The sequence below is a fragment of the Mastigoproctus giganteus genome, chromosome 7 (genome assembly GCF_048544385.1).
Source record: "Mastigoproctus giganteus isolate SK-2022 chromosome 7, ASM4854438v1, whole genome shotgun sequence".
Classification (NCBI taxonomy): domain Eukaryota; kingdom Metazoa; phylum Arthropoda; class Arachnida; order Uropygi; family Thelyphonidae; genus Mastigoproctus; species Mastigoproctus giganteus.
In genome coordinates, this window is record NC_143581.1 from 64,015,457 (window position 1) to 64,043,283 (window position 27,827).

The 27,827-nt window shown below is 36.7% G+C and overlaps 1 protein-coding gene across 1 annotated transcript in view; it reads right to left on the reverse strand.

Moving 5' to 3' along the window:
- Positions 1–27,827, reverse strand: part of dpa (disc proliferation abnormal) — a 212,884-nt gene that overhangs the window by 180,960 nt on the left and 4,097 nt on the right. The window contains exons 2-4 of the mRNA XM_090378338.1: positions 24,330–24,403; positions 14,228–14,254; positions 2,089–2,202 (exon numbers count right to left, since the gene is read on the reverse strand). Of these exons, the coding sequence (XP_090234464.1) occupies positions 2,089–2,202; positions 14,228–14,254; positions 24,330–24,402 (214 nt within the window). The 5' untranslated portion in view covers position 24,403. The remainder of the gene's footprint in view (positions 1–2,088; positions 2,203–14,227; positions 14,255–24,329; positions 24,404–27,827) is intronic.

A 27,827-nucleotide genomic window follows, 5' to 3' on the forward strand; every position in this document is an offset into this window, starting at 1 on the left:
AGCTTCCATTTTCTGGAACAATCTCCCTCCATACATATTTCCTGAAAATTACAATCTACAGAAATTCAAGTCTAATGTCAACAAGTATCTTCTTTCTTTCATCTTCTCAACCTTCAACCCATGCACGGTACTAAGTACTATGCATTCTAATACCAGTCGTGCTTGAGATTTTCATTAAAAAAATAATAATAAAAAAAAAAATTTAAATATACAAAAGTGGTTAATTTAAACTGAATTTATTTTATAACATAGTTTACATTAAAACCTTCAATTTAGTCTTCATCACACCTTATAACTGCTTCCCAATGTTTGGGTAATTTTTGAATGATGTTTAACTGTCTGCTGAAGTTAAGATGACTAATGAATTGGATCATGACTGCACTCAATAGTCGACAAAGATTACTGTCTTTAAAAGGAGACAGGATGTAAGGGGAGTGAGGTGGTGCTTCTTACTCATAATCAGTGAAATCAAGCTGTATAGACTGCGATATAAGGCCTTGCATTGTCATACAGTATAAGCACACCGGCTTCCAACATCTGTGGCTACCTCTACTGAATTTTCAGGCATAATTTCTGATGAAGAAATTTTGCATAGTAGTTTCCAGTCACTGATCTTCCAAGTGGCAAATGATCAGTAGTAATAATTCCTCTCATAATCATAGCAAATGATGACCATTTGTTACAACTTTGATTTTGAATGATTTTGTTATTCAACTTTGAATGACATTTAGAGAGGCATGGTGAAATTCATTCAATCAACCCAGTGCCATCACAAAGGTGAATGGCACTGGGTTGATTGTGACTTCAGGTTCAAAGCTGCAGCCCACATCTAATCAATGGCAACCATGTATTTTTAAAAAATGCTTCACTTTCTTGTCAATAATGGGTTAGTAACTGTATTGCAATTTCTTTATGCTTTGCTTGTTGTTCATCTAACAGCAAATGTGGGACTCACTGACCTTTCATTTTTGTAACACCTCTGGTGTTACAAAAAATGAAATAAATTCTGGTGAACAGAAGATTTTGGCATTTCAGATTCACTGGCTATTTCTTCACAGGTCATACATCTGTCTTCCTTCAAAATGACTAATGTGATTGATGATGTGTTTCTGTAGACATTCTCAGTCTACTTGTTGCGTGCCTTGAACACTGGTTTGATCTTGACAACCCTTTGAAACCAATGTGAAATTGTGCTATGATCTACTGTTGACTAACCCCACACTTGCCATAACAATTTATAAATTGGTGTTGCATTCAACCATGTAAAATTTCAATTCTGATAAAAGATGTTTAATCTGAAACTCTAATTTGAACTGAAGCAATATAGCACCATACATTTTTAAAATGTCTCTGCACATACTCTGTTTCAAGTACACCAATACTGAGGTTAAACTTCAAATTAATTAGACTGACTGACATTTATCAGGCTTATCCTGATAAATGTCAATCGTGCAGCATATGGAGCGAGCGGCATGTGTGCAGTGTGTATTACTTTTGGGATAAGATTTGTACAATGCTTCAGAGCTAGACTCCTTTTTTTTTTTTTTTTTTCTGTTTATACTCCGGGACGACCAAACTGTCAGGAGTTCACAAGATAGACAGAATACAAGAAACAGCACCGTATTCAGCAGTCACGGGCTTGAACCCCGGTCGCTCAAGGCATGTGTACTTATGCACCCGCGCGCCTGACCACTAGGCTACGGCTCCTCATTAGCTGTGAGTTAAATCTGTATTACTGTTAATTAAAATGCTTTAACTTATAGTAAACACTATCAGATTGATGCAATTACTTCACCGGGTCACATGCAGACAGAGTTGGGTTTGGTAGATGCTATGTTATTTCCAAAGTCCATTAATTGAGGTCCGTTAAGTTGAGGGTTTACATAAAATAAGAAGTAAAATTTCAGCTTCTTTTCCTTCTCTCAATCTCTAATATTACCACTCTTCAGATACACACAAAAAAAAATTTAGTATAAAAAATTGACATTTTTTTGTACATATTCCTTCTCTGTTATGGATATGTACACGGTGCCACTGTATGCAAATACATAACTCAAAAAAATAATAATAAATAAAAGGAAAATTTACCTGGAAGATTCCTTGAAAGTTGACTAGATGGATGGTGGACTGCTTCTGGAGGTGACGAAGGAAATGGCAACAGATCACTGCTAGTACTACTTCCTCTGTGAGAGTGGCGAGATGCTTAAAAAGAGATCATTAATGTATAATGAGTTGCAAAAACATAGACAACAATTCAAAGCTGAAGTCAGTATTTTTCATGTCATTGACAAATATATAAACAAAAAATTTTGCACTGTTATTGAATAATAATACAACCTGAAACTTATGGCATCGTTTCTGATCAGACAAAAAGATGTTTCACGTAAGTTTTCAAACTGGGTATTCAATGAAATCCAGGGTTTTGTAAGAGATTCTTGCAATTCCATGAGATTTTTAATGTGTAAGAAAGGGGGCAGTAATTTTACAACCTTTATTATTAATTTTTTGTGGAATTAAAACACTGTTATACCATATTGAAGAGATAGTTGCAGATTGCCACTAGTAATGCTGACAAAATGTCAACTGCTGTTAGCAAGCAAGGACAGAAATGAGTGTTTAAGAATTTCCACAGGGCCAATGCCACTTTGAAGAAGTGGTCACTGCGGTTCCTCTAAACTTTCTTTCATTTTTTTTTTTATGTTCTTTAGTGGGTGTCTGCATTTGTCCACTGGGATAAATGGTGTGGAAGCTTTTTAGCTTGTTTCTGGCAGTAGTTGTGCCATAAATTAAGCAGGCTGCTATGCTTCCCTGAATGAATGTAAGTAATTTTTAAATTTTCTAATTCATGAGGCAGATGATATATCTGCCATATAAGGAAAAATTAAAATAAATGCTGTGAAATTTTAGAAAACTAAAATAAATTACTGCAACAAGTAATGCCTCATCAGCATTACCGGTTACAATTTGCAACTCTCTCTCTCTCTCTCTCTCTCTCTCTCTCTCTCTCTCTTCAAAAAAAAAGGTCTGGGATAAAGGTTTCTCAAATATACTGACAATATCTTAATACAGTCAGGATATATCCAAGATTCAGGACTGTCTAGGTTTTTTTAATCATGTGTTCCATGGGATCAAGTGGTTCTGCAAATGTCCAGTAATATTTTTATTGCTGATTTTTTATTTAATTTGTATATATATATATATATATATTACTGTTTTTAATATACTGTTAATTATTATTGCTTTTAAAGATTATTAAGTTCCACATTATTATTAAGATTCTGAAGTTTCACAGAAGATTTATATTTTAAAAAGGGTTTTATGGTGGTCTTAGATCTATAAAAGGGTTCCAAGCAAAAAGAAGTTCAAAAAAAAAAAAACCCTGCTTCAGTAAGCCACAAGAAAGATATACAAATAAATTGAAAGTTGAAATTTTTGGTAAATTAATTTTAGTTTATTGGAACATGCAAATGTACATATCACTTATGCTCCTTGCTGAATCTAAAACCAGTAGACCTGTTTTCGGTTAGTTGACATTTTAAAACATCTTTGCATTTTATTCTCAAGACAATAACTGTAATGTAATGAAGAGAAAAAAACTAAGATAAATTAAATGATATTTAGGATACAATCAAAAATAAACATAACTGCATTTGCTTTGCTACTTGGTAGTTTCTAAACCACAGAAACCTGCAATCAGTTGTAATCACGATTCCCAAAAATTTTATTTAGTTATAATCAAAGTATAAACTTCTAAGCTAGTTATAAAACTTGCATAAATTTGATATTTTATGACATAACTTTAACTGGTTACAGGGTTTCTCTAGTTTAGAAACTAGTAAGCAGCAAAACAAATGCAGTTATTATTAACATTTTTGCATGATTATATTCCCAATCTAATTTAATTCATCTAAACTTCTTTTGTTTCTTCCCATTATAGATATTGTCAATTTTAAATTTGATAAGGTGCCCAGTATTAGTCTCTTCAATCTGGCTGAAATTATTAGAAAAATATATGCCAACCCCTCTCATGATATAAGTAATATTTATATAGCGGGGGGGGGGGGGGGGTGTTTGGTTTTTAGGAGCATTAGCAACTAAGGCCATACTGCTCCAGGAAATGCGGTGGTCATTCCCTGACCTTTCCACATCCTCCGTATTTGGTGGTGACAGGCTCGAACCCCGGTCTAATCAAGAAGCGTGTGCTATGCACTGCTGCTCCTTCCCACCTGGCTACAGAGGCCCGGGGGGGGGGATATCAGTGTATGTGTTGCCTTGGACCTTCTTTAACCTGAAAATGAATTCAACCAAAATGCAATACATCAACTTATCAGCACAAATCTTCAGTGGAAGATGAATACATACCCATTATGGAATGAGAAAATAGTCTACCATAATAACATCCTAATTGTTGGAATCAGTAGTTGGGCCTTCATGCTGTTATCCTGAACATATTTGCTATATGTGATTCAGTTCCCATTAAATCCTTCCTCTCTCTACTTCAACATTTTTTTTCTAATCAAAGACCCTGCATTATTCATTAAACTCTTTTGTGGGCATACTTCATTTTAAATTAGAGGATCACGTATAAATCAAGGATACCATGGCAGAGATTTCACCCCCCCCACCAACAAGGGTGTTCCATATCAGCTTTGCTGCAATCTATCTATATACAGGGTGTCTCAAAAATATTGGTACAAACGTTTAGGGGAGGTAGGTAACATTAAAGTAATGTGAATCGCATAGGAACCCATAACCGGAAACGTCACAGGAAAGTAGTAGCAGAGGCACAAGAAGCAGAAATGACACAAGACAGTAATTAGTGGCAAACATTTATATGACATAATATTAACAATGGAATAAGAGATGGATGCATTTCATGATGTTACAATAGATGCTCGAAGGTTCCACCATGAGACGCGATGCAATGCGTGACACTGACGCAGCATGGATTGGTGGACACGGTCAAACACGCAGATGAGTCTCGCCACGAGATCCATTTCCGTCTCCACAGGCGATTCATACACGATAGATTTGAGGCCCCCATAGAAAGAAATCAAGGCTCGATAAATCAGGTGAGTGTGGGGGCCAGGCAACGGGTCCACCATGGCCAATCCATCGATGCCCAAAACGCTTGTTCAAATGGTCACGAACACACCTTCCATAATGGGCAGGCGCCCCGTCATGTTGAACCCAAATGTTGCGTCTCACATTTGCTGGAACATTGTCAAGTAACCCTGGTAGAACTTGTTCAAGAAAGATTCGATATTTAGCGGAGTTCATGCGGGATGGTAACAGGTATAGGCTGACTAAGGAGTCACTGACCATACCTGCCCACACATTTATTGCGAAGCGATGTTGTGCCGCATGGGGGCGCACACTGTGTGGGACCTCTGCTAATCCATACACTAGGTGCATGTCTGCCAGCTCACAGTTTGTATATTGATGCATGCTCTTCGTGCGGCGACTACTGCTTGAATGAGTAAACCAGAAATTTTCCCTCTCGTGAACTGATGAACAGCGCCGTGTACCGACTTACAGTGATGTTTCTGGTTATGGGTTCCTATGCGATTCACATTCCTTTAGATGTTACCTACCTCCCCTAAACGTTTGTACCAATATTTTTGAGACACCCTGTATATATATATATTTGAATAATGTTTGAAATAATTGAAAACTGAATCTTACATAAAAAAAGGGGTAAAGCATACATCAAAGGCAGCAAAAAGCATTTTCCTCTACATGACACTTGAGATATAAACTTAAGTGAGAATAATGTATAAAAATGCTATCATTTTTATCCCCTTCGCTCACTTTTTAGAAGCATTTATTCCTCATAGTGCCCTATACTTTTTCCGCGGCTTGTATAAATAAGTAGCGTCATTCCATCGGAATTAACTCTGTTTCACTTTCGTTTTGGCACGTGCAACCAGTCGCCGCCCCAGGGGATGCGGCCGGTGAAACAATATACCACCGTTAAGTGCCTAGTCAATTAGTGACGTCAGTCCCCTCTCCCAACGGCAACGGGCAGGCAGCGAACTCCTAATTGCCCCAGGAACGACAAGAGGAGAACGTGACTTTTGACAGAGAAGGGCGAGTAATCAGAACAAGAGACATGATTTCTAACGCAATCAAATCTGATAAACACATTGACTGTCATTTCAAAATTCCGTTCGTAAAAGTGTATCGATTTATGTTCGATGACCGCGATAGTAAAGCAAAAGAAACTGCCCTACACAAATATGAGATTTCCTTTCTCCATATAACATATCATCTTTAGTAGTCTCAAATACCAAAAGTTGACAGTCCCCAAGTGTAATTCTTTGCCCCACATTATTGACCCGTGAGATCAGAACAGGTCATGGGAAACTCAGATAGGGGATGCAGAAGTATATATATAAAAAGGGGATGGAAAACAAGAGCTTTTGGCAGTCTTAATGTAGATTTCGGAGGATTCAGAGTTGTAAGAGTCAGAGAGCGGATCCGAGGAACTTAGAAAGTTGTTGAAGATATTCAAGAGGTTTTCCAGTATTTGTAGAGTTTTTGTAGAGCCAAAAGTAGTGAAGAGAGAGGTAAAGATCAGCAGATAAAGAAAATCGAGGAAGATAGCAGATACTGTTGACTGAACAGATACCCCGGCCAAAGTCGTACTTATGGATCAAAGAGTAGAATCAAGAAGTGCCGAGGAAGAACGACAATTTGTCAGTAAGTTGACTAGCCTTTTCTAAAAAAATTCAAACCCAACTATTCGAAGTTAATCTTACTTTCTCCCTTCCTTTAATTGAGCCATATCCACTGACCTCTCTTCTCATAGAACCATTCTGACAATTGTGTATCTACTTTTCATAATTAGAATTTAACTGTTAATGCGACCTGTCAACTTAGTCGTTATAATATTCATTTCAATTGTTAAGTTGACATATATCCCTATTCTAATAGTATAACAGTTGTATGGCATGACTGCCACCGGTGATTGTGAATACTCGAGAGAGAAATAGTGGAAGAGCCCACATGAGGAACACTCCAAAATTGTAATACTATTAGCAGCAAGATTAAGCTTGCTATTCAGTTAGTTTACCAAGCAACCATATACCAATTAACCTAAAGCTTTGACCGGTTCTATTATACTCATTTGTATGACTTATATGTTTAATAAACCTTGTTTTGTTGATCATTTTGACTCGTAACAATTCTCTGTTACACATAATTCACTGAGTAGATTATGAACCGTAGTTAAGCGGGGCTCAAAGGTCGAATTAAGGACTTTTGAGTTTAATCACAACGCAATCTTCGATGCTGCAAGCTTGCTCTTAGGTAAATTTGAGTGAGTCTTGAGGGCGCAAGATTTTTATCCTAATCCAAACTACTGGACTATCATATGAAACCCAGGTCTTTCTGGATACACATATTAGCTTGCAGCCTTGACGGTTTGTTTGTTATTTGGTTTTTAGGAGCATTAGCAACTAAGGCCATATTGCTCCGGGGATATGCGGTGGTCATTCCCTGACCTTTCCGCATCCTCTGTATTTGGTGGTGACGGGCTCAAACCCCGGTCCAATCAAGAAGCGTGTGCTAGCACTGCTGCTCCTTCCCACCTGGCTATGGAGGCGCCAGCCTTGACGGAATCCGAGTGATTCACAGAGAGCGTTGCTAGGCAAGCACATGCTACAACAGAAATACCTGCGGAACAAATGATTAAAAAATATAAAATAAATAAATAAAAATGCCAGCAGCATGGCAAGACAGAAGAGCAAAAATTGTGAAAATATACGTAACGATCAAACCAACAGGGAGGGAAGAGAATAAAATTATTGCAGCAGAAACTCTCGAAGATAATTTAGAAAGTCTAAATACAAAGATAATAAAATATAATCAATTAAATTTTGAATAGCCAATTAAATGAAATTTAACGGTGCCCCCTGACGGGCACCAGGTCCAAATTAATATGAAATATCACGAGCAGAGATGTGAACAACTACAATAAAATAAAATTATTTTATTTTATTGTAGTTGTTCACATCTCTGCTTGTGATATTTCACATAAATTTGGACCTGGCGTTGAGGTGGGCTCCCCACTAATTTCTTCTAGGGCATCTACCCTACACCTCAAACTCTCATAGATTCCCATCAGAACACTGAGTTGCCGCCTAATTTTTTTACAGTCTCTGCATCTAGCACACACAAAGACATCCTCCTTGGCTAGATTATGTCCTGTTCTAAACAGGTCTGCAAACATTTCACATTTCGCACATTTTGGAAACTGTGATGCATTGGAGAATCTTCCCCCTTCGGTTCTCCCACAAGCCACAGTACTGCTGCTACTTTGTGCTCGTTGCTTTGATACGCTAGTCTGGGTCATTATTCCGTTTATCAATAATATCAGTATCACCTTTTATGCCCTTAAAAGATACAACATCAACTTTTGCCCCTGGCAGACACCCTAGTTCTGTTCGACCTATCCTTTTTGCATAATACATTCCCCATCTCCCTAACAATAGAGTCACCTACAATAACTAACTCTTGTGGAACCAGCACATTCTGCTTTGGAGATTGCCGCTGATCTCCCTTTGTGAACTGAGGACACATTTGCGCATCTCCAGTCCATGGGGACAATCCTCGAGTGCAAAGATGATCTCAAAATTATGGCTAAGGGTTTGCTTACTTCCTTTAACATAACTGGATATATTCCATCCACCCTAGGTGCCTTTCCTATGTTTAACTTCAACAATTTCCCCTCCACTTTGCTCTTATTTATTACAAAATCATTTATCTCCCTGTTAGAGTTGGATAAACATCTGGTCTCCACCTGCCTACAGACTTCCTCATGTGTGAATGTAGATGCAAAATACAGGAACAGGAACTCATCGACTTATGTAATGATATGCACTCATCGACTTACGTAATGATATGCACTCATCGACTTACGGCTGCGTTCCGCAGAACACTTGTAAGTCAGATTTTACATAAGTTGGAATTTCACCCATGCTTGTGCAGCACTCACAACCGTGCTTGCTGAATTGATTGAATCAAAAAAGAAATGTTCGATGAACAAGTAAATAGAATTATTTATTGTATTTATTCAATTTTTTATCTCATGCACAGGAAAAATTATAAAAGTGCAATTTAAATAAATTTCAAAATTATAAAATTACAAAAAAAGAAAGGAGATAGGAATAATGTCAGCAAGTTTACCTCTTGAGCATTGTTGCCAGAATCGATGTCTTCAGCTGATAAGTACGCAGCTGCAGATGTTGAGGGCTGTTGAGATTTAGATGGGGTCGGCTGCTCAACCTTACGAAAGAACATATAAATGGATGACTGGACGGTAGCTTTTTTCTTTCCATCGTAGATTTCTTTGTAGCAAGCAAGCATATCATTCATCCCTCTGTTAACTTTTAAGAATTGTTCACTCTCAGGATCCATCTTCTCAAACCTCGCCATTGCAATTGCAATTTCACAAAATGCCATTGCCATCTCTCTGGTGATGAAGCATCTCGGCTACTCATTTGGTTCATCTTGAGCTTTGTCAGCATTTTCTTCTTTCACTATCATTACCTACAAGTCAATAAGTTCTTCGTTAGATAATTCCTTCTCTTCTTCCTCTATTAACTCCTCCACACCGTTGGCATCAACCTCCAACCGAAGTAGATCTGCAACCTTTACAATCTTATCTGTAACCTCTTCATATGATTCATCTTTTTCAAATCCTTTGAAGCCTTTTACATGCCGTGGGCATAATTTATTCCATGTGCCATTTAACCAACTTTCCGCCCAGGACTTATTAATGTTTAAGATGACATGGTAAATACTGTAAGATTTCCAAAAGTTTCTTAATGTAAAGTTTTCTCATCTTCTACTGCAGACAATGCCTGAGCAAATGTTGTGCGTAAATAGTATGCTTTTAAATTCGAAATAACACCCTGATCCAAAGGTTGATTGAGTGAAGTCATGTTTGGCGGTAGAAATATGACTCTCACATTCGAATTGAAATCATCCAGATGTGTAGGATGTCGAGGAGCATTATCTAATAGAAGCAAATCTTGAAAGGAACGTCGCTGTCTTTGCAATATTTTTCAACCTTGGGAATGAAGCAGCATTTAAACCAAATCCTCAAAGAAAGATATTGTTCTCCATGCTCTATGGTTCGATAAGAAATGCACGAGTAGGATGGCTTTATCGATGCCCTAAAATGCACGAGAATTTCCAGAATGATACACAAGCAGTGGTTTTAATCTGTAATCTCCCGATGCAATAGCCACAAGCAAGAGCATAGCCCTATCTTTTGATGCCTTGAAACCTAGCATTGTATTTTCCTCTTTGGCAGTGTAGGTTTGATCTAGCATTTTTTTCAAATACAGAGCAGTCTCGTCAACATTAAAAATTTGCTGTGTTGAATAGTCTTCATTAATAATATTTTCCATCACATCACAAAATTTCTCTGCTGCTGCAGAATCGGCACTGGTGACTTCACCACATACTTTAACGTTGTGCAAACCAGCGCGATGATTGAACCTATTAAACCACCCACTGCTTGCCACGAACTTAGGTTGGGGTTTGCTGTACTAATCCTTAATATCTTTATAAATACTTGTTGCTTTTGCTTGAATGGTCATTAGACTCAGGGGTATTCGCTTTGAATCTGATTTTCCATCCATATTATTAACAGCTGTTCCATCTTCAACATAGCACCTGAATGCTATGTCGAAGATATTAAGTGCATTGATCCTTTGACATGTTCTTTTATACGTGCACTGTCCTTTAAAATAGTATTCAGTGTTGAAGTAGCAAGACCCAATTCCCCTGCAATAGATGACAAGCTTTATCCTGCTTCACACTTTTTAATCGTTTTCATCTTCATTTCTAAATCAATTTTGTTTCGTTTCCTGGCACTACCACCACTTACACTTTTCGTTGGTCGCTTTCCCTTCATCATTGTAATACGTAAATACACTGGTGTGCAAAATTTAAGGACCAGTCAGGTTTTCGTATCGTAAAACTCCTGTAGCTTCTCATAGGAGTGGCCTGGATATGGGAAAAGCATACCAAAGGAACCTCGTGAGGTACATTAATAAAGGAAACAACACCGACACAACAACAGAAATGGTACAGAGGGACTTTATTCAAAAATGGCAACATAGCACTGGCTGCCATGATACAGACGCATCACTGCCAAAGATGGAACAAAGTGAAGAGGTGGTCCTCAGTAGGAGATATGGCCACCCCTAATGTCGATGCATGCTTTGCATCGCCTGTCCATACTTAAACAATGTTGTTGATAAGTTCTTGCGGTAACATTGTCCATTCCTCTGTCAGCGCCATCATCAGATGGTGAACATTTTCTGATGGATGTGGACGTGCTATTAGACATCTTCCCAGAGCATCACAATGGGATTTAGATCGGGGGGAAAACGAGCAGGCCAATCCATACGAACAATGTCCTCACTTTCCAAAAGCATATCACAGCTGCAGTGCAATTGGGTGTGGCGTTATCATCCATAAACACAGCCATCGTTATCATCGGGGCCAATGGAACCTTGGAACAGATGCACATGGGGAAGGATTACCTCGGTACAGTAGCATGCATTGGTTACAGTACCGCCATCCAGTATCTGGAGTTGTGTACGTTCATCCAAGATAATGCCTCCCCAGACGAGAACACCTCAATCACCATATCGATCCCTTTCAGTGATGTTTGCGGGGTGACCTACATGCCAACCTCTCGCCAGATTAGCTGATGTCCAGAATCGCTGCTGAGACTGAATCTATCTCATCCGTAAAGAGTACCTTAAGTAAAGATTTTGTGGTTGTAACCTTTAGAAATAGTGTTGGTCCTTAAGTTTTGCACACCAGTGTAGGAATGAAGAGAAGTTTCTAAAAATTTGTTTTTTATATGATTGAAGATTTCAGTGAAGGGGAACTCATTTCACCATAATACCATAATGTAAAAACTCAGAGAATTCCAGTTATCGGTATTATCACAAATGCAATAAGATCGAGTTTACTACCCATTTATAATATAATAGACTGTACTAACAGAAAAGCCCAATAGACTGGAAAGTGCAAATTGTTTTTATTGTTTTATGGTAGCGATCTCCAGAAATGTGTTTTAGAAAAATATCACAAAGGCATTCAAAATTGATTCTTATAATGGAACATATGATAATGATGAAAGGGTAGCGCAATTTCCATTATAAAAATGACCTTTTAGAGAGATAAATAGCTAAGTTATATAGCAAAAATTTCAACTTCCGAGGTCTTGGTTGTTGTCGTTATTGGATTTTAGGAGCATCAGCTACTTAGGCCATGTTGCTCCCTTGAGGTCATGGAACAAATTACCAAAAAAAAAAAAAAAAAAAAAAAAAGCAACGTGTTATTGGGTTCACATTACGATATTTTTGCGATAGCTCCATTTATTCCTACGGGATGCAAAATATGTTTCCATGATTTTTTTTAAGTTTGCACCGGCCAGCAAAAACTTACATAAAGTTGAATTTGTGTAAGTCGAGTATGACGTAAATCAGGGAGTTCCTGTACTCATTCAGTCTGTCAGATACCTGAGCAGGATCATCAACAGCTGAACCATCAATATCAAGTGGACCAATCTGATTCATCCCCTTCCTTCTAGAGTTTACACAAGTAAAGAACTCTTTGCTATTTTTCTTTGCATCCTTTGGCAGAGAGTTCTCTTAAGCAGCCTTTGCTTGCCTAACCTCCTTTGTGATTTGATTACAGACTGGCTTATATCTACTATAAGCTTCTGTGTCGCCTGATAATTTGTATGCATCCCATGCATTTTTCTTCTCTGCCACAAGTCTCATTAGTTCATCTGATGTCCATTTGGGCCTACACCTTGAACAACATATTTTAGTTGGTATGAAAAGCCTAGTAGCTTCCAAGATTAATTCTTTGAATCCTTCCCATTTAGAATTTTCCGTTGGTAACAGCATCAGTTGATCTGACCGTATAGAATTTAAAAACTGTCTGAGACCACTGTAGTCACCTTTATGAAAGTAAAAACTTCCCTTTACCACTGTTGGTAGTTACGTCTTTGAGAAAATCCCAGCTCAGCAAACTGTGATCACTGCCACCATGTGGTTCCTTTAACTGCAGATTCTTAATTGCATGTTTCCTTGTAGTGGCAAATGATGCAAGAAAGCAAGCTTATATAGTATCAGCCCAAAAAAAAAAAAAAACTCACTTCACCCATCCATACTCTTCAAAAATTTGTCTAGAATTTATTCAGACTATCCACTTCCACAACAACAGATGGAAGCCTATTCCAACAATCAACTAGAGCAGGGGTAGCCAACTTAATTTGTGATGCGATGTACTTTTTTGTTTCAAAATGTACAGTGATCTACTATCTCAAGAATTTCGTTGTACATGGTCCACACATCTATCTTGCAATCATCCTTTCTCAACTTGAATTTATGCACCCCCTCATGTGTGTAGCCTCAGCAAGAGGAAGAATGCCATTAATTTAGCATACTCGAGATTTCGGGAATGCAGGATATTCCTATAGAGATTTCTATAGGAATGCATAAAGACATTTGTAATGATTATGTTGAAAAAATTTTAATGGCCAGCAATTCAAATATTTCTAACCTGTCAGGTGAAGTAAATTTTAAAATGATGTATATAAGGTAATATTTAATATTTGAAGGTGATATATTTACCTTATGTATATTATAATATACACAAGGTAAATATATTATTAGGTAGATATATTATAAGGTGATATATTTACCTTATGTATATAAGGTAAATAGCAGAATCTTTTATAGTGTGAACTTTACTCCATTTTGGGAATATTCAGGATGAAAGATGGACTTTGCTGCTTCATAAACATTTTTTCTGCTGATGTGAGCTCCTTACACCAGAAACATATCCACATTTTTTTTTTTTTTTTTTTTCATCATAAGATGTCAGATATGCACTTCCATCAATTCCTGATGAATCTGAGATGGATTCTTCCTTTTGCATTTAGAAAATGAATTACACTTTCCATCCATCCTCTTTTATATCCAACAACTCAATACATCACACTACAAATCATCTCTGTAAATTGCAATACTAAAAATATTTCATTTTAGTTAACGTTTGATACTGAATAGATTATTCAATAATTTCTAGTCAAAAAACAAGAAAGATAGTTAAAGGCAATAATAGCTAAATGAATAAAAACACTTATGACACAGAACAGTTGACAAGAGAAAATATTAATACTTACATGTTTTTCTGATATTCCTTCTTGAAGCTATATTAAAATAATAAAGAATATTTTAACAAAATAATCAGTATACTCCAGGGTATATCTTTACTACAAAAGCCCATTTCTAGTGTAGCAGTCTAAAATATAATTCAAAATAAATAAAAACATTGAAGCAATATCCAGTAAAAAATTTTTATAGATATGAAAAACTTAGCATTATAATACTGTCAACAAAAATCACTGACAATATATCTTTACTACAAAAGCACATTTCCAGTGTAGCAGTCCAAAATATAATTCAAACTAAAGAAAAAAACTGAAGCAATATTGGGGGGGGGGGGGATAATAGATAAAAAAAAAAACACTAATTATTTGCTTCCTTCCTCACATAAATGACTCTAGTTAGCCTTTGAATTTATTCAAACTGTCAGCCTCAACTACCTGCAAAGGTAACCTGTTCCAGTAATCAACGACTCGCTGACCAAAAGAAATTTCCTAAAATTCTAGTCAAATTTCCTACAATTCAAATTTCAGGAAAAGATGTTTTGCCCTAGAGTTGTGGAATTCTCTGTAACAGTAAAAATTCCACCTACATAGATGATATCACAAGTCCTGTGATATCATCTAATTTGTGAGTAATGATGAGGTCAAGAATACTCTCATCATTACTCACAAATGAAGTCAGGCATAATAAGGCATTTGCCCTTGCTTGCCGATTCCATCTGCATGTAAAGGCTTTCATACTCTTACAATCTTCTGGTCTGTAGATTACAGACATGGTCCCAGACTGACTAATCCAGCTGATCAGGAAAAGTTTGGGAAAAAAATTTCCAAGGCTGATCAAATATGTTCTCCTTGAACTAGTATAGGGATATGAATAACTTAACTGAAGGAACAGTCACACTTAAATGATGTCACTACAAACACATTGTAGTGCAAAGCATGAAATCCTCTCAGGGAAAGGTCTCCAAAAAATATATTCATATATCTTTCAACTACTGTAGTTATTATTATTATCATCAATTTATTTCTCTGTTGAGGAGACACTCCTGGGACAGCCATTGGCTGGAAGGGTGTGAGTTACATTCTAAGGTGCGAAGCAGACCCCATGAGCAAAAGGTTACAAAGTCCATGGGACATTCACCTTGAAAGGTTGAATACAGAATTTTGAAATAAATCAGTAATTATGAATTCATAATAGAATATTTAAATTTTTGGTATCTTTGAACATCATAGAATATTCAAAATTTTGACATCTTAGGTTGACATCTAGAATACCGAGAATATATAGTTAAAAGGGATCAGAATTAAATGCAGTTTTTAAGTCGAGTGGCAATAGTTGATGCAATGTTTACGGAAAGCAATAAGCTCTAACACAAAAACTGAAATGAGTGCCATAATTAAAGATATATTTATCCTAAATTCAGGGCTCAAAATATAGAAATAACAGGCAAGCAACTTACGATGATTGGCAAGATTTTTAGCTTCATGAACAAAAACAAATTTAAAAATTAATATTTATTTAATTTGCATCTTTATGTTTACATATCCGTTGTGAGAAATAAATTCCACAAAAAATACAGTAGAGAGATAACTAAATAAATATTAATTTTTAAATTTCTGATGGATGAAGATAAAAATCTCCTTGCCTTTGTTGTATTCCATGATTTGTATGAGGTGCTACCCAAATGTTCCCAAAATTTGAATGTTGCAAGGGAACTACATCTAGTACGGACTTGTGGCACTAGGTAACACTGCATGCATCCTTTGTGAATCAGTGTGCCACATAGCATCGGGCTGGATAGAGTCAATGAATATTTATGCAGTTATTTGGCAGTGTGTTCGCATAGTTTGCAACTGTTGCAATGGCTGATGTGAGAGAGCAACGTGCTTGCATCAAGTTGTTTCCTTCTTAACAATATAGCAGCAGAAACCCACAAGAAGTTGAAACAAGCTTTTGGTGACAATGCTTTAGGCCAGACACAGACCTGCTACTGGTTTAGCCGTTTTCAAAATGGACGAATGACAACAATTGCTCTGGGCATCCATCATCGAGCACCACCCCGGAAAATGTCGCAAAAGTTTGGGAGGCACTCTGTGAAGACTGCAGTCGGATCATCCATGACATTTGTGGAATTGTAGGACTATCGTATGGCACGTGTTAGTGGATTTTGTCAGACGAGTTGAACATGAGAATGATTGCGGCCAAGTTCGTGCCACAGTTACTGAGTGAAGACCAAAAGCAGCATCACATGGAAGTTAGTAGAGATCTTCAAGAACGGGCCAGGAGTGATCGAAACTTCCTTTCTACGGTTGTCACTGGTGATATGAGTTGGGTATATGGGTATGACCTAGAAACTAAGCAACAATCATCCCAGTGGAAGAGACCATCTTCACGCCGACCAAAGAAAGCCCGGCAAGTGAGGAGCAATGTGAAGTCCACGCTGATCTGTTTTTTGGACATTGATGGGATTATCCATAAGGAATTCATCCCTCATGGCCAGACGGTCAATGCAAAGTTCTACTGTGACATCCTGAGGCAGTTAAGGGAAGCCATCAGGAGGAAATGTCCAGAGAAGTGGTGCACAAAGAACTGACTGGGTCCTTCGTCATGACAATGTGTGCGGGCCCACACATCTCTCACTGTAGAGCAGTTTTTGGCATCCAACATGACAATCACCCCCCTATTCACCAGACTTAACCCCTTGCGACTTCTTCCTCTTCCCAAGAATGAAAATCAAGCTGAAGGGTTGAAGATGTGACAGCGTAGAGGATATCCAAACCGAATTGCAGGCGGTGCTGGACACTATGAAGAAGAAGGGCTTTCGGGATGCATTAAAATCATGGAGAAGTGCTGGGATCGGTGTTAATGCTCTAAAGGGGACTACTTTGAAGGTGACGGGCAAATAAGACCCAGGACAAATATAATTTATTTTATAAATACATTTCAGGAACCACCTCACATTTCTTGAGCCTTATTAAGTTAACAATATCTTTAACCCTCTGCCAAGAACAATGGTAGTGAATATCCACTAAAATGACTTAAATTTAAAAATAAAACTATCTTAAAATTGATGTCCATGTGAATTTTAGTTTTCCTTCATTACGGGTTTGACTTTTGATGTGTATCATTAACTGTTTTGTTACTGAAGCAGTTAGGACATATAAAATAAGGTAAAAATTTTGTTTTGTTTTGTTAAGCCTCTCCTTCAATATAACGAGAATTTCTTTTTATAAGAAGCATGACACCACTACCCCACCTTTCATCCCTATCTTTCCTAAATACATTATACATACCATAGTAGAACAAGGATACACAGACTAATAGATTAACAGTAGCCTGCAGCAGAGGTGAAAGTGATTCTTGCAATGCTTCTATTGGAATGAGCAGCAGCCTGGAAAACAAGATGCAGGGGATTTCAGAGACTGCTGGGAGTCATTACGGTACAAGTAAACACATGGATTGTGTTAGGGTAGCTAAGAATAGGAACAGGTGAATGTATACTTGGGTGTACACCAATGCTAGGAATTTGGTAAATAAATTTGATGAATTTTAGGTGTTGGTCAAAACATCAAAGGCAGATATTGTTGGGATATGGTGTTACACAGATATAAGGAATGTAGAACTGGAATTTGGGGAGTACAATGTGTACAGGAAGGATAGGAAGGGAGGAGGGGTTATGCTATTAGTTAAGAAACAAAATCCAAGGAGGTACAGCCAGTCAACATCGCTGGACAGTGTAGTGTCGAGTCAGTTTGGTGTGACATAAGCACTGGGAAATCAAAATTGAGAGTATGAGTGTGTTATAGGCCTAATGACTCTGATCAGTATAATAAAAAACTGTACAGGGAAATAGTGGGCCAGTAAATCCGAGTCTTATAATGGAGGATTTTAATTTCCCAGATATTGACTAGAATTTGTGGGTTTATTGGATGATCGTTTCCTACATCAGCATGTTCGGGAGGCAACTAGAGGGAGTAATACTCTTGATCTGATTATCAGTAGTGATTCCTCATGCATTAAGAATCTGCAGATAAAGGAACCACTAGGTGGCAGCGATCGAGTGGAATTTATTCAAAGAGGTAAGTACCATCAGGGGTAAAGGAAAGGGTTTTTGCTTTTGTAAAGGCGACCTCGGTGGTCTGAGACACTATTTAAATTCTATATGGTGGGACCAACTGATAATATTACCAACAGCAAATTTAAAACGGGAGGCATTCAAACAATTAATCTTGGAAGCTACTACACTTTACATACCAACTAAGAAATATCGTTCAAGGTTTAGGCCTAAATGGATGTCAGATGAACTAACGAGACATGTGGCAGAGAAGAAAAATGCATGGGATACATATAAATTAATGGGTGACATGGAAGCCTATGATAGATATAAGCTGGTCTATAACCAAGTCACAAAGCAGGCTAGGCAGATTATGAGAAAACTTTGGCAAAGGATGCAAAGAAAACCAGCAAAGAGTTCTTTACTTTTGTAAACTCTAGAAGGAAGGGGATGAATCAGATTGGTCTACTGGATATCGATGGTTCAACTGTTGATGATTCTGCTCAGGTGACTAAAAACTAAATGAGTATTTTGCATCTATATTCACACATGAGAAGTTATTCAGGGAGGAGAATGCCTTCAGCATTCTCCTCCATGAATAACTCATCATGTAGTAGTAATAGTAGTAGTAGTAGTAGAAGTGGCATGTGATGCAAGAAAGCAAAAGTATGAGCTTATGCAGCATAAGCCAAAAAAAAAAAAATCACACCATTCCCTCCAAATGCCTGTTCAGTTCCTCCTTGAATTTATTCAACCTATCAACTTCCACAATGACAGATGGAAGTTTGTTCCAGCAATTAACCACCCGCTGGCTAAAGGCAAATATCCGCACATCTATTCTACATCTGTCCTTTCTTAATTTGAATTTATGTGTGAATAACTCCTGAATAACTTAACTCTGGCAGTGAGCTAAATGATTTTGTAATAACTGAGAGGAAATTGGAGAAATTGTTGAAGATAAACATAAAAAAGACACCTGGGGTGGATAGGATCTATCCAGTTATATTAAAGGAGGTGGCAAAGGAAGTAAGGAAAGCAAACCCTTAGCCATAATTATGAGAGTTTCCTTGGACTCTGGGGAGGTACCCATGGACTGGAGATGTGCAAATGTGATCCCAATTCACAAAGGAGGATCAAAGGGTGACAAAAGTAATTATAGACCTGTTAGTTTAACTTCTGTTCCAGGGAAATTAATGGAGGCACTGGTTAAAGAAGCCCTACAAGATCATCTAGACAAGACTTCAGTTATAGCTCAGACACAGCATGGTTTTGTTAAGGGAAAGTCTTACCTGAATAATTTGATTGCATACTATGATGTGGTCACAAAGGAATTGGATGCACGGAATAACTTTGATATCATATATTTGGATCTTATGAAAGGCTTTTGATACTGTTGCACATGGAAGACTGCTGCACAAATTGGAGCAGTGTGGCATTGGAGGCAAATTGCTGCTACGGATAAAGTGATATTTGAGTGGGAGAAGACAGAGAATGGCAATCAATGGACACTGCTCTTTGTGGACTAATGTTATTAGTGGAGTCCCTCAGGGTCCAATGTTGGGTCCATTGTTGTTTTCTGTATTTATAAATGATAATGATATATCGGGCTTAATGTCCAAGTTTGCAGACGATACGAAGGTTGGCAGGGTTGTTAAGGACACTAATGACAATACGCTGCTGCAACAGGATCTAGAAAAGTTGAGCAGATGGGTGAGAGGTGGCGAATGAAGTTTAACATTGACAAATGTAAAGTACTACATATGGGAAACAGTAACCCCAAAGTAATGTATCAACTCTGTGGTACTACACTGATAGTGGTAGAGAATGAAAAGGACCTGGGGGGTAATCGTACAGGCAGATATGAAGTTTTCTGAGCAGTGCAGACGGTCTGCAAGCATAGCTCATGATGTCTTGTCAATGATATACAGGAATTTTTCTAGCAGGGATAAGGAGGTGATTATCCCATTGTATAAGGCAATGGTCAGGACACACCTTGAGTACCGTGTACAGGTCTGGAGGCTTCATTTTAAGAAGGATGTAGAGCTGTTGTAACGAGTACAGAGAAGAGCAACAAGATTAGCGAATGGAACAAAGTGTTGCTCTTACGAAGAAAGGCTTAAATTTTGCAGATTATAGTGTTTGGAGACTAGGCACCTGCAAGGTAATCTGATTGAGGTGTATAAAGCCTTGAATGGTTTGAGCATGTTCAATGCTGATGGGATTCTTCCTCTTCCTCAGAATAATCACCTGAGAGGGCATAAATTCAAATTGAGGAAAGACAATTTTAGGATCGATGTGTGGAAGTTTGTCTTTAGCCAACGGGTAGTTGATTGGTGGAACAGACTTCCATCTTGTTGTGGAAGTTGATAGCCTAAATAAATTTAAGGCTGAGCTGGACAGGTATTTGGAACAAACGGAGGGGTGAAATCGGAGCTTGGTTTTTTTTTTTTTTTGGTTGATGCTGCATAAGCTTGCTTTCTTGCATCGTATGCCTCTACTAATGTTCATGCCAAGTCATCCCCAATTTCTGCACCAAGTTTCTGTCAGTCAGCATTAGTTGTCCTAAACAGGATTTCAAATTCAACCATTTTATTGATAAGACTCCTGATATTAATGTAGATACAGTTAAGACTAAGTATTCTTCTACAGTTTACTACCTTGACACACCCCTTAAAATTATTTAGGCTTGTTTCCCTATCTTTCTCATCCCACTCATTTGAAACATTGCTACCTTCAGAATATCTTGTCAACATCAGCTATTGTGGCAACAAACAAGAATTCTGGAAGTGAGTGCAAGCATCATTTTGACCCATATCATCAGATAAACACAGATTTATATTACCCTTATCTTTGCCCCCCAACTAACAGTTTCCCTGAACACTTAAGGTATCCTCAATGTTATTTGCAAAAATCCTTGCACCCCTTTTGTTCAAATCAATGGCATCTCTACAAAATAGATTCCTTCTACCTACAAGTGTGGGCCATAATGATAAAAATTTCCCTCTTGAATCTTACAGATTCCCTCGTCTCAAGTTAATACACAAGGCTTTCAAGTATATAATTCCTCCTATCGTGCCTGGACAGAATTGCAGACACGTACACATTTCAACCTAACTCGCAGCATTTTTTTCAGCACGGTCCTATATTTCTCCAACAAATGGTCAAGTTGTGTTCATTTAATATCATTAGTCCCCACATGAATAATAATGCTCTCTTTAACCCCCCCCCCCTTAAAATCTGACAATCTGTTGGTAGCATCATCAATTGTTGATCCTGGCAAACTGTTTTGGTGGTAAGCAACACTCATTGTTGACAGGCAATATCATCTTACTCCAGCTCTTCGGATCAGTTCTGTGCAGGATTTTCAAAATGTTAGTATTAGATAATTTCATGGTAGGAGAGTAAGTATTCATATGTGGCTGCATAAGTCTCAAGAAGCAATAGAAGAAGATGTTCCACACAGGAATATGATCATAACTTAGTAAATGAATTAAGAAGCAGAAAAATTCTGTTGGACAGCAAACAAAATTGGTGCTCATGTGGAATCTTCACATCTAAGTCTCCTGGGCATTTCTCATAAAAAACAAGAGTGCTAAAGAGTACTAAGAGAATAGCAATAAATTGTTAAAACCCAGACCCTACAAAATGTCAGTAGAACAATTTCTGCAGCCACAAGATCCCACAGCCAGGCTCAATTTTTTGCAAATGGTTCCTTCAGTCAGTTAAAACTGACCCAGAGTTACAGAAATTGACATCTCTTTGGATGAGGCATGGTTGTATTTGAAAAGACAGGTGACTAGACAAAATAACAAGCTTAGAAAGCCAACATCTTGTGCACTTAGTTCCTCTCCATAATTTAAAAGTAGGTTTTTGATATGCTTCTGAGTGCAAGGAAGATTATCAATCAGGCCTGTATTTTTGCAAATAAAATTAAATCGGAGATACAGGTAGGTCCCGTTTTACGATGGTCCATTTTACAACTTTTCACATTAACGACTGTTTCAAAATATTACCTGAAAAAATTGACAATAACAAAAAAAAATCACAACTCAGTAACACGTTGCAGCAACACCTGCAAGTCCAAATACGCACTAGGGGTTTCTTTTGTTTTTCGTGGTGCATTGTGGGTGGAATGATAGCTGCGCCAAGAGTTGTTTCCATTCAGTTTGCCATGTTCGTTTCATTGGGAATTTTCCCTCAATTGTTAACGGGTTACAGAGTGTTATTTCTCATTAATAATAATTTTTGTGCAACCATGAGCTCTAAGCATAGGGCAGTTTCTGTGTTGGGGGGGGGGGGGGCAAAAAGAGTGTAAAACTAACAGTTAAGGAGAAAATGGATGTGATCATCACATGGAGTCTGGTGAGCATCGATTGGATGTAAGGCATTGAATTTAGCACCTTCTACTGTATCAACGATTATGAACAATGTTGATAAAATAATGTGCGCGCGCGCACACGCACACACACACACACACACGCACACACACACACACACACACACAGGGATAACAAGTGTGTCATCCTCCAGAACAAGTTATTCATGCAGTGAGACAATGGAAAAAAATGGAGGAATTGTTAGTGTTGTGGGCTGATGATATAAACCAAAATAACATTCCTGGTACACAGGTGGTAATTCTGGACAAGGCAAAGTCGTTATTTGACGAAATATGTGTGGAGTCTGGTAGCACTGAAACATTTACAGCCAGCAAAGGGCGGTTTCATCGGTTTAAAAACTGTTGTAAAATTCACAATGTGAAAGTGTCTGGTGAGGCTGCTAGTGCCAACGTTGCAGTGGTGGAAGAGTATCCTTCCAAATTTAAATGCTTAATAGACGAAGGCAACTACCACCCTGATTTAGTTTTTAATGTGGATGAAAGTGGATAGTGGAGTTATCACTTGAGTAAATACGTACTCAAGTGATGACTCCACAGGACCAAAGTAAAATTTTATTTTATTAATTATTTTATATAAGTATAAATAAAACGTGCATTAAATGTTTAAAATATTTAATTATTTATAAACAGAACTATTAGTGCATACTTGGAAAAATTTTGGAAACTATCTCATTCAATTACATTATAATTTGGTCTTGTTTTACGACTTTCATTTTATGACGCTGTTTTGCTGGAACCTAACCATGTCGTAAAACGAGTCCTACCTGTATTAAGTAATTTCTGCAATCATTTTTCAGGGAATTAACAGATGAAGATAAATTCTATGGACATTTTCAGGTTTTGCTACCACACATACTTCCTTTCACTCACTACAGAAAATTAGAAGTGTATTCAGTGAACAGATAAGTCATGGATCATGGTTGCCTCGTTTTCCAAAAATCAGTCGCTGTAATTTTTTCTTGAGGAGAAGGAACACATTTAAATTTAAAGGAATTCTTATAAAGAATGAATCACTACACAAAAGAATTCAGCAAAAATATGAAAGATGAAGTGGCCAGAATATATACATAAAACAGCTGCAGTGTATGAACCAAAATCTTTTCAAAACATGTATGCAGTGCATCAGATCTCACAGTCGTCTTTTTCAGCATCTCCTTTAATGAAGTTAAACAAACTATTATAATAAAATAATATTAAATAATAAAATAAAATGTTAAAATTTATATAATAAATAAAAAAATTTAATTATTTATTTAAATACATAAAACATGATAACCACTTTGGAATATACAATAAAAAAAAACAACTTAAAAAATAAATGCCTACACTCCTAACATTATTGTAAGACACAGTTATATAGTTTACTACCATGAAACCAATTTGAATTTAGGCTTGTTTCCCTAGCTTTAGCTTCCCACTCATTTGAAAGGTAAGAGGCACCATTTTTATTTTATTTATTTATTTTTTTTGTTTAAAGTGGATGCTGCTTGATGTATTTCATGTCATTGCTGAATCTGACTAAGCAAAAATGTAAATGAGTAACATGCCACTTGCTGTTAGTGTGGTCATCTCTTTACAGAAAACCTCTTTACAGGTTCTCAGAAAAACCTCTCGGTACTAATTCTACATAGAAATATTTTTCTTTCTAAATTTATCAGAAACTTACGGGTTTGTGCTTCTTCATCTGGTATTTGTTCTCTTGGGGATAGTCCACTAATGTTCTGAGCAGGAGAAGACATTCTAAATTAAAAATTTTCGTATTAGTAAATCCAATCACATACCAGGGTTGATCAAATTGAAACAGCAAAAATAGATCAGAATATGCAACTATGCATTTAGTATTACTATTGGTATTAGTATTAGCTATATGGTTCAAGGAGGCCCCAGACTTTTACCACACTAGCCAAAAATAAATAATAAAAAAATAAATAAAATAAATTGTGTACAACTCCAGGTAACCCAGCTGACCTTTCAATTTTTACACGTTGTGGGCCTCAAGTAGGCAGCTTATCTAAAGTACACCTCTAATCTAAAGCACATCCTCCATATAATTTGAATTTATGATCCCTGGTCTGGAATAATTTATACCAAAATTGTCTTAATTCAATTTATTATACCCTCTCAGAGCTTCATAACCCTCAATCAGGTCTCCTCTAAGGCACTAATTATCAAGCCCTGTAGCCCACATGTTCAGTCTTTCTTCACATGGGTACCTTTTGCATATCTCACTCACCTTGGGCTACTAAATGAAGCTCAATGCCTTTTTTTGGGTGCCACCTTGCCATCTCCCTCAAAATTACTGGTTAAATACTATCAACTCCAGGAATCTTACATACCTTTATGCTCAAAGAAAGTTTTCTATTAAGCAATCTTTGATAACTTCAATATCACTAATTTCATAATTCTCAGCCTCACTCTTTGGCCTCTCCTCTCTGTGAAGGTTCTTTCATCTATAAATATGATGTGAAATACTTATTCAATTCATCAGCAACATTAACTGGGTTATCTAAGACTTTCCAACATCCATTATGCAGGGGACTGATCTGATGTGTTTTCTTTATATTCATGTACATGAAATATTCATTGTCTCCATTCTTTGCCCTCACAGACAGTGACTTCTCATATTCAGCCTTTGCTAACTTCACCATTTCTGTGGTACTATTACAGATCAACTAATAAATAGGTTTAGATACTTTTTATCACTCAGTAACTGCCCCGTGCTACCTTCCTTTTGCTTCTCTAACACTGGCCAGCTCTATACTCATCCATGTTCACACTCATTCTTAATGTATTATACATTCTGTGACCACTGCTTTAAAGATAGCCCATAATTCTAACATACAGAACTATCTGCCCAGTTAAGAGAGCTGTAAACTGTTATATTCAACTTTCTGATATTAAAATCCATGCCTTTGCCTTTAAGACTTGGAAAAGTCACAAGTAAAACTACTAATGAATAGTAATGTCACTATTATATGGACTACACTTACAATGATCTAGAAAATTGTAATTTCTGAAAAAAAACAATTTTTGAGTTGTGTAACTCTTCTTGTGGATGAGTAAAGTGGTTTCTGCATGAATAGTTGTGGTAACCATTTTCATTGACCACTTGTCTTTTGCTGTTAGAGTTCAAAGAACCTGACACCAACATTAACTTGAAACAGTACCACAGAATTCCAGTTATCCAAATTTTTTTTTCAGTTTTATGTTTTTCCCTAACTTCACTCAAAAGAAACTGTCAATATTATTTATGTTTAAGAAATAAAAGTATCACATGAAAATAATAAAATCATGATTCCATTTATATAAATCATTATGAATTAAGCAAAAAAAAAAAAAAAAAAAATCTTCATCTAGTATAATGCCAACCACACTGATATGATCCAAAAAACTTCACTGCAAAAAAAAAGCTACAAATTTGTCATTACATAAATTACTGTAAATAAAAATGTATGTAATAGTCAATTTGTGGAAATTTTATTTATTTAAGCAGAACTATTATACATCATAACAGCCCAGTCTGCTTGGCTTATTTTTTACAAACGTATCACACTTCCAATTTTTTTTTTTTTATGTGAAACATCCTTGGGGGCACCGCAACCAAGTAAATCTGATTGGTCACATAAAATGCGACGTGGAAGTGACATCATCTGCTCTTCCGCCAGAGGCGAATTATTGTAATATTGTTGCAAGCATACTTCCTGCAGCTGTCATTTGATTGCAGATGCTACCATTTAATTTTAGCTATTCAAATGCTACAATCAAATGGGAAATTAAATGGGTAATCAATGGATAACTGATGCAAAACATCAATAATAAATACCAAGATCATGTGCCGAGTGCACATCATAAATGGATGCAGATTTTGCTAACTTTGATTTTGCCAAGGATGTCTCACATAAAACCATCTAACATGCATGCTCAGCAAACGCACCATTTTTTTATTTATATATACCTTGGTCTTTATAATTTCTATATGTGTATTTCCTTGACTGAACTTATCATAAAAACGAGTTTTTGCAACTCATGTTTATGTTCAGTTCAATAAATTGTAATAAATTCTTTGGAATTTATTAAGAATTCTAGAGACAAAGTGCAAACTACACATTATCTGTAAATTGTTTTCATAATGATCTAGGTCAGCATTTTCCAAACTGGGGTCCATAGACCAGTTTGAGGTGGGTCCGAAAAGCAAACCCTCTGGAACTTTTTATACATATATACACACACACAGAAATATATATATAGGGGTCCATAAACCTTTTGAATTTTTGAAAGGATCTGTAGAACTGGGTAGTTTGAGAACCACTGATTTAGGTTATCACTTTTTAACAGATGAAGAAATGATCTTCCCATTAATTATATTAAACAGAATCAGACAAATTTAAAATGACGAGGGAACAACATTATGATGAATATGCACCACAGAAACAAATAGCTCCAGGAAGAATTTTAACACCCTTTAGATTTTGCAAATTGCAAAAAAAAAAATAAAATAAATAAAAATAAATAATAAAAATAAATAAAAAAACCATCTTTCCAGCAGAAAAATATTTTCACTTACATTAAAGCCATTTAACCCACTGGCCATCATAAAAAATAATGTTCAGAATCCAAGCACATGGGATAAGTTAGATCCCACATGCCAACATTCAAAAAATCAGCAAAAAATAATTCAAAATTGTTCACTTTTTTGATGTCACCTTTATTTTCAATCTTTTAGTATTAGTAGTGGCAAATGATCCATGAAAGTAAGCTTATAGACAAAGAAAAAAATCCCTTTAACCTATCCATCCTCTCCAACTGCTTGTCTTTTCAGAACACAACTGTGAAAAATCGATTTTTTATATTAAAAACATATATTTTCAATTATTTTCTGAAATTAAAACTCCCTTCAGACCTATTGGTAAGCAAAATGCAAATGTGTGTGTGCAACTGAACAACCATTTTGTCAACAACAGGAGTGAAACACTGCGTGCGTCAATGTCAACAATTTGATTCTTGGCAATCCTTCAATGTCGAAAAGCCAGAAGACATTAATGACTGAAGAGGAAATCATGTATAGTAAAGCCAGCCGGCTATCAATAACTGAATGTGACAGGTACCATTCGACATGTGCACATAATCATATTTAACTTAATTCATGAATTTTTAATAATTGTGT